General features: G+C 33.0%; 1 protein-coding gene across 1 annotated transcript; it reads right to left on the reverse strand.

The window, feature by feature from the left end:
- Positions 1–3,475: 3,475 nt before the first annotated feature.
- LOC149266174 (uncharacterized) lies at positions 3,476–15,196 on the reverse strand. The gene is made up of 4 exons (XM_089407390.1): positions 14,644–15,196; positions 13,975–14,523; positions 3,947–4,147; positions 3,476–3,672 (listed from the first exon to the last, which is right to left on the reverse strand). The coding sequence occupies exons 1-4, from the start codon at positions 15,194–15,196 to the stop codon at positions 3,476–3,478; spliced, it is 1,500 nt and encodes a 499-aa protein (XP_089263516.1).
- Positions 15,197–19,826: the final 4,630 nt, after the last annotated feature.

Raw genomic sequence — 19,826 nt, forward strand, 5'->3', positions numbered from 1 at the left:
CCTATAGTTAATTTCCTCTGATTCATGGGCTTGTTAGTAAACTTTCTCACTTAAGCAAGACTATAGGTATGATTCGCAAATATTTAACAATGGTGGTCTGATATTGGTGTCGCCTAAGTATGAAGAAACGTCGTCACAGAAACATGATGAACTCTCCTGAATTCTCTGCTAGGTTATTGTGCCAAGATCTCGAATAACAATCTGGAAAGGTCGTCACAAACATTAGAGATCATTCTAGAGTTTTTCTACTTTGCAACTCTGATGTAGTTAGGGTTTATGGAAAATTCGAGGAGACTGCTTCAGGGGTAAGCTATCCAATCCGCCACCATGGCTGGCCACCATATGTCTTCTCTCGAGTTTTTTCTCGGGGTAGTAGGGCCAACTTCGTTCCTTGGGCACGATCCCTCCTACCCAGCCATCTCTTGCTCCACGATTATTAACCAGATTCATCTTTCCCTTCCAGCATTCATAATCTTTTTCCTTATGTGTTTTTCGTAAATCTTCATGATACTCTGACGGTTGCTAATTACGTTGTTCATTGAATCTGTAGGTTCTTTTCCTCCATAGATTCCAGTCATTTAACTCACCTAAGTGACGAGTTCGACCTGAATCTGCAACAGTTAAGTATTCCAAATCTTTTGTTTCCCCTCCAATGATTTTTTTTTACAGAGGTTTTAAAAAGTTTGTTTACTAGCGGGTTTATGTAACCCTTGTTGTCCTCTTACTTCCAGGTTTTCTTTGTAGCCATAGATACGCCAATTCTCCTTCTGATATATGGTGTCAGGTTACTCTACAAACCTCCTTATGCTGGCTCAGGGTTCACATGGTTTATTAGTTGGTTTAGATAGAAAAAGGGTTTGCCTTGTAAATTAGTTTGGGAATTTCTTTCATACTACACCTGGTAATAGAAGGGATGACTTACTAGTCGTTTGGATAATGCCTTTGTTATTTTTTTTTAAAGAGACAAATATGTAACATTGCCCTACTACGTTTTTCTTTTCTGTTTTTGAAATGGGGTTCCTGCTACCAAGACCACACCAAACCCCTTGCATTTCATCTAATTTCTTAGAAAAAATGTCTCTTGTTTCTTACAATAGCGTTTCTCTATTCTGATTTATGAGTGAATTGCTTCCAACGATGGCTCTATTTATTGTTAAATCATAGGACTACAACGTTTTCATAGATTTACACACAAAGATTGATTTTCTTTAATACTTAATTTGTTACAGTCATTTTTTCATTCGAATGTAAAATTTTCTTTTTCCTTTTGGGTTTTATTTCCTTCTGTTTTTCCATTTGACCAGGATCTTCATGGTCTCTACTAATGTATGTAGGTCTTCTAGGTTAATTGGTTACCCAATAGCCTAGCAAATATGGTCATGGAAAATAGAGTCGCGAGACTTTGTTCGCCTTCCGAATTGCGGCTTAGTTTAGTAGACACCGACCCAAGGTCTTGAGGAGCCCTCTGTTGATACCTTGGGACGGGGTCATAATGTCTGGGGACCCGATTTAGTTTGATTAAAAATTGTTGAAGCTCTTGTTCCAGCTTTATTGTTCCTTTGCCAGTTATCTGCATGTGTGAGTTTCCATTTTTTTGCAAACTATTGACTGTTCACAAGGAAATATATGCAATTTACTTATTATTCTTTTATTCGTTTTCTTGGGTTAGTATCATCTTGCATTTCTCTACTTGTTACACTACAAATTCGTTATTTTCTTATTAGGAAAAATAAACTGAGTTGTTTCCATGGAATTTATGCTCCTTCTTTGGTGTTTTAATGAACAAAAGCTTACTGTTTATAATCTATATTTCTGAATTTATTTTAAAAGAATGTACGTACTGTTGTGACACCATTACACAGTTCTTTCCTGGTTAACTAATTCATTTCTTGACATAATTATACAAACTGGGTACTTCTATATATTCCTAACAAGAAATATGGACTAACGTAAATGCATTAACCATACCAACCAGAATTGTAAGTCTCTCCTCCCATCCTTCAAACTGACAATGACGTCGAGGTCTACACTGAAGCTTCCACTCGTCCAAACAATATAGATTCAATTATCAATTCGTCTAGTCTCCAAACCTCAAGACCCCTTGTCCAGTTTAGAGTCCCAACCTGTAAGGATCTACTGAGGATTCCATTGGCCCAAGTCTAGCTCGGGAACCTCCTTAGAACAACAATACATTGTTCACCTGTGGATCCTCTTGTGTTAGGTCTGCGTATCCTTTTGATATTCCCTCATCCCTCCATCTCCCTCTCTCCTTTTTCCCTCAGCAAAAATAAGAGAAAACCTTCCTTGGAACTACCTTTTTGTAGGAGGAAAAGAGACTCAACTGACCTAACTATCTAGAGAGTTTTTTCTTTTATTCAGTTAAGCATATATAAAATTTTCTTTTGATACTCACGGACTTAACGAAGTCCAGTCACTACATTTTTTTGTTCTTCAACTTACACTGAAATCAATTTCAAAGTTTATAAAAGTTTCATGAACAATGTTGCGGGTGTCACAATGTTACATTTAGATACATAATTAGTTGTAAATATAAGGGAAGATGTAATTGATATATTGTATCTAATATTTTTGCCGACCTCCATCCATGTTTTATTAGATTATATTAGGTAAAATATAATACTATAATATTATGTTTTACCCTATATTTCCTCTCAATTGGTCAGTTTGGTATTGCAATATTTCTTTATATTTAAAGTTTGAAAGCAAACAAACCCAAATACGGAATTAACAACGGTTGAGAAATATAGAGTAAAACGTAATATTTAGATTGAAATGTGATGGGAAATATTATGTAAAATATAATAATATTACATTTAAATTTATATCTCCCTACCCTCTTTGCTTTTATTGGGTGGGGTGATAATAAATACTTGGTAACATATAATATTATGATATTATTTTATCCAAAAATTTCCCTCACCTATTTACTTTTTATTAGTAACTTTCTAACTTAGTAAAAAAATAAAAATAAAAAATTAACAATTATATTTATACTTATAATCATAATTAATTAATAATAATTAAACAAGCTTAGATCAGGTCTAATTCCTGAGACACACAGATTTGATTATTCTTCATTCTGATTAAATCGAGAGTTAAAATAAACTTAGGCAGTTATAATTAACCATGTAACTTAGGCAGTTATAATTAACCATGTGTTAAATAACAAATAACCTTACAATACAAACAAAGAAATGGTGTGATAACCTTACAATCCCAACAAAGAAATGGGGCGATAATGTGGCTGACAAACAGTGATGACAAACAACAAATAATAAGAGAGTCTAATAAACAAAAGAATATTACAATGTAACAATTGCATATTGATAAGAACAAGAAATAAGAATTAGAATTATAATGTGATCAACGAGAAAGGACAATAACAGTGTGACAAATAACCAAACGATGCGTGATGCTGTAAGAGGTAAATGTTTTTTTGACGATGGATTAAACTCTATTCACTCATATCCTCATACTGCATCCAAGCATCAGAGAGAAAATTCTTTGACCACAGACAACAAATTCCCTCTTCATTAGCTGTGAAAATTTCTCCAGTTCTTTCGTCGTATGCAAGTGCCACGATTTGATCTGACAATGCAGCCTCTCTGATCTGAGAACGACTCTCAGTCGTAATCTTTGCGAGACATTCTCCTGTAATAATGCCGCTAATAATCAAACAGCTTCACTCCATCGCAGACGGAAATGATAATATCCTGCTCGTTTAAAATGTATGTTCCCCTCTGAAACTTATCAAAGACGGGCATACAGATCCGATGGTCTTCAAATTTGATCAAAATGTCACCTCGCATATCACACAGGTGATGGCTTCGACTTCTGGTGTAGCACAAGAAACGGTCCAATTTAGGTAGATAGTAAGGTTCCACCATTGCTTATAAATTTGTTGGTATTACTTGAGGGACCTCACCAGATATATCAATCACTTGCATATTCCGACCATGTTGTTGCAGACATATTCTATCGTCGCCCCAGAGCGTAGCGAACGGTAACATAGTTTCATGGTTGAGATGGAGGATACCTTCCTGACACAGTTCTCCATCCCGTTTCGAATAAATTTTGAACGGTACATCGCTCGTATTTCTTGGGAATCCTCCATCGAAATATATCACTACGTACATATCAAAAGGATACGTAGACATGTAAATGGTAACCCCAGAAAGTATTTAGCAGTTTTCCGTTTAACTCTGGGGGCGGTGGAAGGAATTCCTAGACAAACACTTATCCCAGTGCCTTGACATTTTCGATCTTCTGTGAAAAGTCACTTTGGGTATCCACTATTCACCCTGCTATGTATTGATGTTGATGCCGGAGCGTCAATGTAGATGTAACCTATATACTTAAATAGTATTCAAACAATAAAAGTATATTTCGTTCTTTCACTCTCAATCATGCAAGTTATAACAAAGTTGTTTTATTCTTTAGTCGTGAAAGGTAGAGAGATTTTCATCTTAGATTCATACTTTACTAAATGAATCAGGTAATATAATATGAGTAGAAATATGGATATATGATATTATTATTATTTTTAGTTGAGTCGACATTACTTTTCTATCATTTGTTTGGAGATTGATTCTCTATTGTTATAATTTAATTATAATTAATTATTAGGTAAATGGTAGAGATTAAACCTTTATGGAATATGGCATGATAGGCTCATAAAAAAATTGTAGGTGAAGAAATTGGATCCTTACTTTTCTATTGTTCGACATTACTTTTCTATCATTTGTCTAGAGATAGATTCTCTATTGTTATAATTTAATTATAATTAATTATTAGGTAAATGCTAGAGATTAAACCTTTATGGAATATGGCATGATAGGCTCATAAAAAAAATTGTAGGTGAAGAAATTGGATCCTGATGGGCTCATGGTATATCTTTATTTGAAATAGATCTATGCTAGTTTATTTCAAATTGATTAATTAAGGAAAATATCATATAACATATTGTAACAAAAGCTATTTACAAGTTCAACATGTCTATGGTAAGCTAGAGTGAATGTTCAAGGTTAAAAATTTTGTCTATGTTTTTTTAAAATGTATATATGTTTAACTCCTATATTAATTTTTTATTTAACAATAATTTAAAATAAAGATATAGCTTAGTTAGTTTTTATAGTTTTGTTTAATAAAGTTAGTTATATATATGTTAACTAGACAAGTATTATGCTTCTTATCATGAATTGATATTGATCACCATTTCATTTATATGGCGGTCTAGTGTAACTTTATATAACACCAACACTAACATTGAAGTGACAATACCTCTTTCATGTTGGGTAGTAGAGCCTTCTTTTCCCAATAACTATAATTATAGATAGCATTTGTATTTAGACAATACACCATCTAATCTAATACAAGGAAATGTTATAATGGTACAATAATATAAAAAACTTCATGTCAGTTTAGTTAAAAAATACAATAGAATATAAAAGTAATAAATTAATTTGATTTCGTTCATTATATTGTATATTTTTATTAATAAAATTATAAACAAACTCTTATAAGAAATATCACAATACACATATCATAAGAACTTACAACAAATATGTTATTAATAAATATATAGAGTTTAATAAATTTAATCAATAAACAAATTGTATACTCATATTACTATACAAATTAAAATAATAATTCACATTTATAATCATTATATTTCATTTTTCATATATATATATATATATATATATATATAACTAATTAATTAAACTAAAATTAGACATACTAAATTCATATAAATATAAATATTATTAATAACTAATGTGGATTTAATGTAGCTTTAGATTCATTAGATTCATATCAAAATCAAATATCTCCAATTATAAAGCTTTTTTCTAGTTTTGCATAAAAAAATTCATTTGAAAAATTCAATCTTTCTCAATATTTAATAAATTTGAAATTGAAATTAATTGAAATAAATTTAATAAAGTAATAAAAATAATATATCAAATATTAAACATAATAAAAAGACATTAATATAATTAATTTTCATTTTATATTTCAAAAGTATATATATAAATGAACAAGGATCTTTGTAAATGAAGATCTTATCCGAGAGGACCAAGTTGAACTTAAGAAAGATGTCCAAAAGGTCAAGAAGGAAAGAAAGTTAGTGAAATGGGCAATCATTAGGAATAGGAAAACTATTATTAGAAATAAAGTCTCAATGATGAGTGATAAATAGGGACTTGCATCACTCTAGATCCTTGTTTGGAATGGTCATGGTTTTCCATGGTGTAAAGGTCCTATCTTAAGTTGGATCCCTAGTGATATTCATATTATTATTTTAGTTGAAACTTGGGAGCATCATGAATCTAGGGTCTTTCACTTTGATGGTTTCACTTTTTGGTTAGCTTAGAATAAGAAATCCTCTCGGAGAGGTTTTGGTGGTAACCATGTCATGACTGGCAGAAGGCAATAGGATGTCCAACCATAAACAAGGCAGAATAATCTTTTTACATATGCAAGCAAATAAAGAAAATTCTTTACCATGGATAAATGAATAAAGTGTGTCCACGAGACATGAATAGACACCAAACTATAGAACGAACTAGAAAAATCAATGGAAAATAAAATATATCACAGTATGTCTCCAGGAGGACTACATTACAAATGAGAATAATATGATTTCCTAGCAGAAATAGCTAAAACCGCAACCAACTTTGCAAGTTGAGGTTGCACACCCCATACGAAAGTTGATGTTGCAAGCCATAGAAAAGAAGATACATAATTCTTATATCTTCACACAGAATATTATACATAGGGAAATACCCGGTGGTAAATTTAAACCAGAAATACTCTTCCAATGCATCATTGAATTCAAATTTGATACCCTTGCACTTAGTGTCACCAAACACACAATCAATAATAACCCTTGTAGGGAGGTACCTGAAGTACCCACCTCGAACAGATGAGAAACATTACGAACAATGTCAAAATTAAACTGGAGTTCAATTAACAGTAGGGATGGGGGAATGACAATAATGCCCGCATAGTGTAGATAGTAAAGGAATGAGAATCAGATTGGGACTAGGTTTTTGAAAGAAGGATGTAAACACAAAAGTTGACAAAACAGAGACAGAATATACCTCTCAATTTGGTGAAATTGTGTTTTCCCTACACCTGTAAGCCAAAAATCAAAAACCAAGAAATCCAACCAAAGAAATTAGAGGAGAATGTAAGGTTACAAGGGAATATAATGTTAGTATTCAAAACCATTACCAAAATATGGACTTTCACCTAAGAATCATGATGCAAAAGAGATCACCGTTGAGTGTGTCGAATCTAGCTTTCGACTTAGGAGTCAGAGAGTCCAAGAGTTGTTTGTATCACCTATCCCAATAATAAAACTAGAAACATAGATCCATTTAAGAAAAAAAGCAATAGCGCCAAATGTTAGACAAAAATTGTATGAGAAATAAATCGTCGTAATGGGTGGGAAATCCCTTAATCTATCACCAAAACACCTACTTACATATTACCTGAGAGACTATGGTGTTGAGGGTAAACATAGAAATAGTTCAATGATTGGATATTGACCATCTTTAAAATTTCTACACAATTGAAGGAATCTTGTAAGGAGATGAAGCTTTGATAAAAAGAACACATCAATTCAACTGAATAAGGGACAAGATAAAGTGCGAAGATATAAACATAAATTAACATTATCGTACTGAAGACCATTACCAGAAATGAGAAATAAGACTCCATTGGAATATGTAACCCTTTCATTGTCGAATAAAGAACTAGGCTACCAACGACTAGTGAGAATACAGTGCCATAGTTAGTGAAAATTAATGAACCAGAATATGAATTAGAAACAAAGTGTCTTAAGAGAATTGATGGACATTTTTTGAAGACGCGTCATAAGGTGCATGTCATGACAATACCCTGAACACCTATGTACAATAAGGTAAAGAAAAATGTCGAGTTAGAGGGAGGTGAAATTTTCGTTGCCTCCATCACCTCGGTATATCATTGGGAGGCCGTGTATCTAGGGGCGATTCCGGAGAACAGTTACAGGGATAGTATACATGGAAGGAATCATGGCAAAGTGGCACAATGATCACAGATTCATTGTATTGAAGGGTCAGGGTTAAGCCAAGTATTTCAACCTTGATTATCTAGAGCGCATTGCCACTATTGGAAATGACAAATGACTATTGGAAATGACTAGAGACTAAACCTTTATGGAATATGGCATGATAAGATCATAAAAAAAATTGTAGGTGAAGAAATTGGATCCTGATGGGCTCATGGTATATCTTTATTTGAAATAGATCTATGCTATTTTATTTCAGATTGATTAATTAAAGAAAATATCATATAACATATTGTAACAAAAGCTATTTACAAGTTCAACATGTCTATGGTAAGCTAGAGTGAATGTTCAAGGTTAAAAACTTTGTCTATGTTTTTTTAAAATGTATATATGTTTAACTCTTATATTAATTTTTTATTTAATAATAATTTAAAATAAAGATATAGCTTAGTTAGTTTTTATAGTTTTGTTTAATAAAGTTAGTTATATATATCTTAACGAGACAAGTATTATGCTTCTTATCATGAATTGATATTGATCACCATTTCATTTATATGGCCGTCTAGTGTAACTTTATATAACACCAACACTAACATTGAAGTGACAATACATCTTTCATGTTGGGTAGTAGAGCCTTCTTTTCCCAATAACTATAATTGTAGATAGCATTTGTATTTAGACAATACACCATCAAATCTAATACAAGGAAATGTTATAATGGGACAATAATATAAAAAACTTCAAGCCAGTTTAGTTAAAAAATACAATAGAATATAAAAGTAATAAATTAATTTGATTTCGTTCATTATATTGTATTCTTTTATTAATAAAATTATAAACAAACTCTTATAATAAATATCACAATACACATATCATAAGAACTTACAACAAATATGTTATTAATAAATATATAGAGTTTAATAAATTTAATCAATAAACAAATTGTATACTCATATTACTATACAAATTAAAATAATAATTCACATTTATAATCATTATATTTCATAATTCATATATATATATATATAATATAAACTAAAAATAGACATACTAAATTCATATAAATATAAATATTATTAAAAACTAATATGGATTTAATGTAGCTTTAGATTCATTAGTTTCATATCAAAATCAAATATCTCGAATTATAAAGCTTTTTTCTAGTTTTGCATAAAAAAATTCATTTGAAAAATTTAATCTTTCTCAATATTTAATAAATTTGAAATTGAAATTAATCGAAATAAATTTAATAAAGTAATAAAAATAATATACCAAATATTAAACATAATAAAAATACATTAATATAATTAATTTTCATTTTATATTTCAAAAGTATATACATCAATGAACAAGAATCTTTGTAAATGAAGATCTTATCCGAGAGGACCAAGGTGAACTTAAGGAAGATGTCCAAAAGGTCAAGAAGGAAAGAAAGGTAGTGAAATGGGCAATCATTAGGAATAGGAAAACTATTTTTAGAAATAAAGTCTCAATGATGGGTGATAAATAGGGACTTGCATCACTCTAGATCCTCGTTTGGAATAGTCATGGTTTTCCATGGTGTAAAGGTCCTATCTTAAGTTGGATCCCTAGTGATATTCATATTATTATTTTAGTTGAAACTTGGGAGCATCATGAATCTAGGGTCTTTCACTTTGATGGTTTCACTCTTTGGTCAGCTTAGAATAAGAAATCCTCTCGAAGAGGTTTTGGTGGTAACCATGTCATGACTGGCAGAAGGCAATAGGATGTCCAACCATAAACAAGGCAGAATAATCTTTTTACATATGCAAGCAAATAAAGAAAATTCTTTACCATGGATAAATGAATAAAGTGTGTCCATGAGACATGAATAGACACCAAACTATAGAAAAAACCAGAAAAATCAATAGAAAATAAAATATATCACAGTATGTCTCCAGGAGGACTACATTACAAATGAGAGTAATATGATTTGCTAGCAGAAATAGCTAAAACCGCAACCAACTTTGCAAGTTGAGGTTGCAGACCCCATACGAAATTTGATGCTGCAAGCCATAGAAAAGAAGATACATAATTCTTATATCTTCACACATAATATTATACACAGGGAAAAACCCTGTGGTAAATTTAAACCAGAAATACTCTTCCAATGCATCATCCAATTCAAATTTGATACCCTTGCACTTAGTGTCACCAAACACACAATCAATAATAACCCTTGTAGGGAGGTACCTGAAGTACCCACCTCGAACAGATGAGAAACATTATGAACAATGTGAAAATTAAACTGGAGCTCAATTAACAGTAGTGATGGGGGAATGACAATAATGCCTGCATAGTGTAAATAGTAAAGGAATGAGAATCAGATTGGGACTAGGTTTTTGAAAGAAGGATGTAAACACAAAAGTCGACAAAACAGAGACAGAATATACCTCTCAATTTGGTGAAATTGTGTTTTCCCTACACCTATAAGCCAAAAATCAAAAACCAAGAAACCCAACCAAAGAAATTAGAGGAGAATGTAAGGTTACAAGGGAATATAATGTTAGTATTCAAAACCATTACCAAAATATGGACTTTCACCTAAGAATCATGATGCAAAAGAGATCACCGTTGAGTGTGCCGAATCTAGCTCTCAACTTAGGAGTCAGAGAGGCCAAGAGTTGTTCGTATAACCTATCCCAATAATAAAACTAGAAACATTAGATCCATTTAAGAAAAAAGCAATAGCGCCAAATGTTAGACAAAAATTGTATGAGAAATAAATCGTCATAATGGGTGGGAAATCCCTTAATCTATCACCAAAACACCTACTTACATATTACCTGATAGGCTATGGTGTTGAGGGTAAACATAGAAAGAGTTCAATGATTGGATATTGACCATCTTTCAAATTTCTACACAATTGAAGGAATCTTGTAAGGAGATGAAGCTTTGATATTAAAAAAACACAGCAATTCAAGAATAAGGGACAAGATAAAGTGCGAAGATATAAAGATAAATTAACATTATCGTAGTGAAGACCATTACCAGAAATGAGAAAGAAGATTCCGTTGGAATATGTAACCCTTTCATTGTCGAATAAAGAACTAGGCTACCAACGACTAGTGAGAATACAGTGCCATAGATATTGAAAATTAATGAACCAGAATATGAATTAGAAACAAAGTGTCTTAAGAGAATTGATGGAGATTTTTTGAAGACGCCTCATAAGGTGCATTGCATGACAATACCCTGAACATCTATGTACAATAAGGTAAAGAAAAATGTCGAGTTAGAGGGAGGTGAAATTTTCATTGCCTCCATCACCTCGCTATGTCATTCAGAGGTCGTGTATCTAGGGGCGATTCCGGAAAATAGTTACAGGGATAGTATACATGGAAGGAATCATGGCAAAGTGGCACAATGATCACAGGTTCATTGTATTGAAGGGTCAGGGTTAAGCCAAGTATTGCAACCTTGATTATCTAGAGCGCATTGCCACTGTTGGAAATGACAAGTGATCACATGCACTCACGTGAAGAATGCAAGTGTGGCAACAACAGAATGGACCTTCAAAGTTCAAGGTGTAGCACATCAAATAGCACGAAAGGAAATGCATAGAGCTCGTAATGTCACCTATCTCATAAGTCTAGGATGCCTAAAGCTTTATTGAAAGGCCAAACAATAATTAATAACCTTACCCTCTACAAGGTGGCACCCAACACCTAAATAGGCACAATTTAAAAATAAATTAATGCCACACGCTCCTACAAGTCGAATGTTACACCAGACCCAAGAAATCTTAATGGAGATTAGGAATTGATTTAGATATCATAAATACACGAAGTAATGCCTGAGTACCACGATTTTAGCGTACTGCGGAAAGTACATTGATAATTCAAATGAGTAACATACTATATAAATGTTTATGGATTTTTACATTAGAGAAATAAACCACCAACTGTCAACATCAAGCCACAAAATGTTATAGAAGGATGAAGGTCCAAAGATAGTTTAAATGTGAGCAATGATAGGTAAGGGCATGTTCTTACTAATTTGTACACATAGTGTGACATAGATGTAAAGTTCAATAAATTTACAATAGAGTTTGATACAGAGCCTTGCATATACCCCTATTCTATAGTTTTACCCAAATGATAATCCAAGATATACCATACTTACACCAAAGGTAAGTATTGAATAAGAATACATGTATTAATATGGTATAAACTGGAAAAGTAGAATTGATGCACTAGTTGGGTAGCAAAGACAGCATATGAGTTGGTGAAGGGGTATAAGAATTGCGCCTTCGTAGAATTCAGGCATCGATTGGAACGGTAGTGCATCGTAAAGTCCATAAAGATAATACATCATAAGGTATTATATAGCTATTAAGAAGTGCGTTTAAGTCAGAACTCAATAGATGGAATAATGATGACATTGCAAGCATTACTAGCATATAAACTTTAGCTAGTTAAATGGGTGATTCCCCTACACTTATTCATTGTTTAGATGGGACCTAAAAATAAGTGAATATTATGGGGAGGGGGAGGTGATGGAAATTCTCTAGGAACGAAAAAAAAACTTTTACTATATGAATAGAGATGTCACATTCTCTTTACCATGTTTAGTTTCCATTCAAAAGCCTGAGAATATTTTATTGTTAAAAGGTGTGAGAAGAATTAAAAATCAATTTGAAAAAAGGGGCCAAATTGTTTGTTGAGGATGTAAATACTGCTTGAGACCCAAATTATTATATAAGGCCAAGGGAAAATAATTAAGAAAAGGAGTCAAATAATCTTGGGAGGAAGAAATTATGACCCAATATTTATTTGTGAAGGTCGTGAGTGTTGGATGTTAAGAATTTAACCTTCTCCAGATTGAAATTGTCCATTTTTGGGTTTGTGGAGACCATCATATATTGCGAGTTGAGAGGAAGAAATCCAATCAGTCTTAGGTTGAGATTATCTATTTATTTTTTGGTTGCATGTTCTTGTCTATTATTGAGGCTGAGTATCCATATATATTTCAGACTTAGAGATTCAATCCAATTATTGTTTGGAAGATTGGTCACTCCTTTATGAAGTCACGGTGTGCTATTAGGGACTCTTTGAAGTGAGACTAAGCTAAATTGCATCAAACTAATTCTATTCATCCTATGGTTACCATGTAATCCGTTCTAGTAATTGAAGTATGAGTTCCAAATGGGAATCAAATAATTTGGTTAATTGTGCATCCACACCTTGAGTTAAGCTTATCATTATGCCATTGTTGTAGTTGTGACAGAGGTAGAAATATGGAGGAATAAGAGGTTGAACCCAATACTGAAGACCAAGGACTCAACGAAGTCCAATCACTACACTACATTTTTTTGTTCTTCAACTTAGACTGAAATCAGTTCCAAAGTTTATAAAAGTTAAAACATAAATTCATGAACAATGTTGTTATTTAACACACACCGATTTGATTATTCTTCATTCTTATTACATCCAGAGTTAAAATAAACTTAGGCAGTTATAATTAACCATGTGTTAAATAACAAATAACCTTACCGTACCGACAAAGAAATGGTGTGATATTGTGACTAGCGACCAGTGATGACAAACAATAAATAATAAGAGAGTCTAAGAAACAAAAAAAAATTACAGTGTAACGATTGCAGATTGATAAGAACAAGAAATAAGAATTATAATTATAATGTGATCAACGAGAAAGGACAATAACAGTGTGACAAATAACTAAATGATGCGTGATACTGTAAGAGGTAAATGTTTTTTTGACGATGGATTAAACTCTATTCACTCATATCCTCATACTCCATCCAAGCATCATAGGGAAAATTCTTTGACCACACACAACAAATTCCCTCTTCATTAGCTGTGAAAATTTCTCCAGTTCTTTCGTCGTATGCAAGTGCCACGATTTGCTCTGACAATGCAGCCTCTCTGATCTGAGAACGAGACCCTCAGTCGTAATCTTTGCGAGACATTCTCCTGTAATAATGTTGCTAATATTGATCGTACAATAATCAAACAGCTTCACTCCATCACAGACGGAAATGATAATATCCTGCTCGTTTAAAATGTAGGTTCCCCTCTGAAACTTGTCAAAGACGGGCATACAGATCGGATGGTCTTCAAATGTGATCAAAATGTCACCTCGCGTATCACACAGGTGAAGGCTTCGACTTCTGGTGTAGCACAAGAAACGGTCCAATTTAGGTAGATAGTAAGGTTCCACCATTGCTTCTAAATTTGTTGGTATTACTTGAGGGACCTCACCAGATATATCAATCACTTGCATATTCCGGCCATGTTGCTGCAGACATATTCTATCATCGCCGCAGAGCGTAGCGAACTGTAACATAGTTTCATGGTTGAGATGGAGGATACCTTCCTGACACAGTTCTCCATCCCGTTTCGAATAAATTTTGAACGATACATCGCTCGTATTTCTTGGGAATCCTCCATCGAAATATATTGCTACGTACATATTTCCACGACTTTCAAAAAACCATTCTATGTTCCTTTCAACTTGTATACCTCTTTCAAAAAACCATTCTATGTTCCTTTCAACTTGTATACCTCTTTCAAATGGTATACCTCTTTCGAGTGATGTGGTGAATATCTGATTGTATTCTTTCAAATCGAAAACTTTGAACACTCTCTCTTTTTTATTGTAAATCACGCCTCTACAATTTGCAATATCGAAATCCCAAGTAACTGTGTCCGCTTCTTCGGCATAAATTTCTCTGTATTCGTTTGTTCGTCCTGCTTTTATAGATGCTATTTCCACGCTTAAAATCTTGAGGCAGGGTAAAGATTGATGATAACCAACTATTATGACTGAATTATTATTAGAATTGTAGTAGGCAGATACAGTCTCCATCTCCGTCAGACAATTCAGTATTATGGGTATATCATATTCGTCCTTCAAAGGCAAGATTTTCCCCTCTCGTCCAAATGGAATGAGATGGCCATTGCAAAAAAGGCATATTATGCCATCTGCTATAACCAAGTGTGTGACCCTTTCGTGTAGGTAGAAGACATGTAAATGGTAATCCCAGAAACTATTTAGCCGTTTCCCGTTTAACTCTCGGTGTTGCAGGCGGTGGAAGGAATTCCTAGACAAACACTTATCCCCGTGCGTCGACATTTTCTATCTTCTGTGAAAAGTCACTGTGGGTATTGCTGTGGACGCCTGAGCGTTAATGTAGATGTAAACAATAAAGTATATTTCTTTCTTTCACTCCCAATCGCTTTTTATTTCACACGTTCATGCAAGTTATAACAAAGTTGTTTTATTCTTTGCTCGTCGAACGTAGAGATTCATACTTTACCAAATGAATAATGTAATATAAGTAGACATATGGATATATGTTGTTGTTGTTATTATTATTATTATTATTATTATTATTATTATGGAGTCCAAATTATTTTTTACTATTTGTCTAGAGATAGAATTTCTATTGTTATAATTTATTTATAATTAATTATTAGGTAAACGCGAGATATTAAACCTCTATGGAATATGGCATATATTCACACCTGTATTCGCAAATAAATATTTTGGATTTGTCTCCAAGTTAATTATGGTCTTTTAATTAATTGAGCCCACAGCCTCATTCTACACCTGAGTATGATGTGTAAGTCTGTCGACCCTCATCAAAGGTGAAATTTTGCTCATGTCGACTAAAATAAAAATTTTGAAAATCTCAAAACTAAGAAATATTTAATAACTATACAAAACATTTAAATAATGTTTGCTCATAAAAAAATTGTAGGTGAAGAAATTGGATCGTGATGGGCTCATGATATATCTTTATTTGAAATAGATCTACGCTGGTTTATTTCAAATTGATTAATTAAAGAAAATGTCATATAACATATTGTAACAAAAGCTATTTACAAGTTCAACATGTCTATGGTAAGCTGGAGTGAATGTACAAGGTTAAAAATTTTCTCCATGCTTTTTAAAATACATATATGTTTAACTCCTATATTAATTTATTAGATGTAATAGTCCTTGGCTTGCCTACATTTACCATAGAATTTAACCAGCATTATATGGTTGTTCACTTTATGCATTGCTCACTAGAAAATTATTGTATATATAATATTTCTTAGTTCCTACACTTAATTTCCTCTGATTCATGGGCTTGTTAGTCAACCTTCTCACATAAGAAAGACTATAAGTATGATTCGCAAATATTTAACAATGGTGGTCCAATACTGGTGCCGACCGAGTATGAAGAAACGTCGCCACGGAAACATGACTTTCACCTAAGAATCATGATGCAAAAGAGATCACCACGGAGTGTGCCGAATCTAGCTTTCCACATAGGAGTTAGAGAGGCCAAGATTTTTTCGTATAACCTATCCCAATAATAAAACTAGAAGCATTAGATCCATTTAAGCAAAAAAAACAACAGTTACAAATTTTAGACAAAAATTGTATGAGAAATGAATCATCGTAATGGGTGGGAAATCCCTTAATCTATCACCAAAAAACCTATTTACATATTACCTAAGAGACTATGGTGCTGAGGGTAAACATACAAAGAGTTCAGTGATTCGATATTAACCATCTTCCAAATTTCTAAACAATTGAAGGAATCTTGTAAGTAGATGAAGTTTGATTAAAAAACATAGCAATTCGGTCGAATAAGGGACAAGATAAAGTGTGAAGATATAAAGATAAATTAACTTTATCATAGTGAATACCATTACTAGAAATGATCAAGAAGATTCTATTGGAATATGTAACCCTTGCATTGTCGAATAAAGAACTAGGCTACCAATGACTAGCGAGAATACAGTGCCATAGATAGTGAAAATTAATAAACTAGAATATGAATTAGAAACAAAGTGTCTTAAGAAAATTGATGGACACTTTTTGAAGACACCTCATAAGGTGCATGTCACGAAAATACCCTGAACATCTATGTACAAAAAGGTAAAGAAAAATGTCGAGTTAGAGGGAGGTGAAATTTTCATTGCCTCCATTGCCTCTGTATGTCATCGGGAGGCTCTGTATCTAGGGGCGATCTCGGAAAAGAGTTATAGGGATAGTATACATGGAGGGAATCATGGCAAAGTGGCACAATGATCACAAGTTCATTGTATTGAAGGGTCAGGGTTAAGGCAAGTATCGCAACCTTGATTATCTAGAGCGCATTGCCACTGTTGGAAATGACAAGTGATCACATGCGCTCACGTGAAGAATGCAAGTGTGGCAACAGTAGAATGGACCTTCAAAGTTCAAGATGGAGCGCATCAATAGCACCAAAGGAAATGCACAAATATTGTAATATCACCTCTCTCGTAAGTCTAGGATCCCTTAACCTTTATTGAAAGGCCAAACAATAATTAATAACATTACCCTCTACAAGGTGGCACCCAACACCTAAATAGGTGCAGTTTAAAAGTAATTTAATGCCACACGATCCTACTAGTCGAATGTTACACCAGACCCAAGAAAGCTTAATGGAGATTAGGAATTGATTTAGATATCATAAATACACGAATTAATGCCTGAGTACCGTGATTTTAGCACAGTGTGGAAAGTACATGGATAATTCAAATGAGTAACATACTTTATAAATGCTTATGGATTTTTACATTAGAGAAATAAACTACCAACTGTCAACATCAAGCCACAAAATGTTATAGTAAGATGAACATCCAAAGATAGTTTAAATATGAGCAATGAAAGGTAAGGGCATGTTCTTACTAATTTGTAAAAATAGTGTGACATAGATGTAAAGTTCAATAAATTTACAATAGAGTTCGATAGAGAGCCTTGCTTATACCCCTATTCTATAGCTTTACCCAAATGATAATCTAAGATATACCATTCTTACACCAAAGGTAAGTATTGAATAAAAATACATGTATTAATATGGTATAAACTGGAAAAGCAGAACTCATGCACTAGTTGGGTCGCAAAGACAACATAAGAGTTGGTGAAGGGGTATAAGAATTGCGCCTTCGTAGAATTCAGGCATTGATTGGAATGGTAGTGCATCGTAAATTCCATAAAGATAATACATCATAAGGTATTATATAGCTATTAAGAAGTGCGTTTAACTCAGAACTCAACAGATGGAATAATTATGACATTGCAAGCATTACTAGCATATAAGCTTTAGCTACTTAAATGGGTGATTCCCCTACACTTATTCATTGTTCAGATGGGACCTAAAACTAAAGGAATATTATAAGGGGGCGGGGGTGGGCACGGTCATGTTAATTCTCTAGGAACCAAAAAAAAAAAATATTCTTGTATTATATCAATAGAGATGTCACATTCTGTTTAGCATGCTTTGTATCCATTCAAACGCCTGAGAATAATTTATTGTTAAAAGGCCTGAGAAGAATTAAAAATCATTTTGAAAAAAGGGGCCAAATTATTTGTTGAGGATGTAAATATTGCTTGAGACCCAAATTATTTTGTAAGGCCAGGGGAGAATAATTAACAAAAGGAGTCAAATAATCTTGGGAGGAAGAAATTATGACCCAATATTTATTTGTGAAGGTCGTGGGTGTTGGATGTTATAAATTTAACCTTCACCAGATTAAAATTGTCCATTTCTGGGTTTGTGGAGACCATCGTATATTCCGAGCTGAGAGGAAGAAATCCAATCAGTCTCAGGTTGAGTTTATCTCTTTATTTTTTGGGTGCATGTTCTTATCTATTATTGAGGCTGAGTATCCATCTATATTTCAGACCTAGAGATTGAATCCAATTATTCTCTGGAAGATTGATTACTCCTTTATGAAGTCACGGTGCGTTGTTAGGTACTCTTTGAAGTGAGACTAAGCTAACTTGCATCAAACTAATTCCATTCATCCTATGGTTACCATGTAATCCGTTTTAGTAATTGAAGTATGAGTTCCAAATGAGAATCAAATAATTCGGTTAATTGTGCATCCACACCTTGAGTTAAGCTTATCATTATGGCATTGTTGTAGTTGGGACAGAGGTAGAAATATGGAGGAATATTAGGTTGAACCCAATAGGATTTTAATTGTAGAAGTGTAAGAAAAATTAGAAGTCTATTGAAGTGACATTGGTGTACAAGGGTCGAACTTTATCTCTGTCCTAAAGGAAGATGAATTCTATGTGGGATCTAGAGGGTATAGAAGTCAAAATTTATGTGCCAAAAAGGAGTTGAAATTGTCATTCAGGGTGGATGTGGGTAGAGTAGCTTATTTCTTGAACCAATATAAATAAATCGGATCAAACTTCAATCACCATCTAGAGATAAAATATTTTCTAGAATTTTTGCTAATTCTTACAACTTGAGTTGGTCATTTTCTCTTCTATTTTCTCAACTAGGAGAGAGGGGTATTAAGAAACGTTTTCATATCCAAGTGATAGTGAATAAGCATGCCAAATCATTCCATTATATATCTGGTGTTGAGGTTATCTACAAACTAAATGTGAATGTATTCCAAAGGGAAAAGAGAGGATTATGCTAACAAGTGTTTGACGAAAACTTCGACTTAGTTTTCCTTCATTCCTAGTTGATCATGACTTTTATTGCGAGAGAATGAATCAATGTCAACTTAAGATTTTCAATTTATGTAGTAAAGTGAAAGGCTTGTTACTCTTGGCATATTTATTAATCCATTTGTCACACATCTCGAGCTTGATGTTATGTCTCTATTCCAATTTCCACTACTATTATGTTTTTCTTAAATATCATATTGTGTTTGTGAATCATATCATGAACTAGTTGAAATTTTGGTTTCTGTGCTATCATATGTTTTAAAGAATGCAC

The sequence above is a fragment of the Pinus tabuliformis genome, chromosome 6, assembly GCF_031772625.1.
Source record: "Pinus tabuliformis cultivar Carrire ecotype Pingquan chromosome 6, CPIR1, whole genome shotgun sequence".
In the NCBI taxonomy this organism is placed as follows: Eukaryota; Viridiplantae; Streptophyta; class Pinopsida; order Pinales; family Pinaceae; genus Pinus; species Pinus tabuliformis.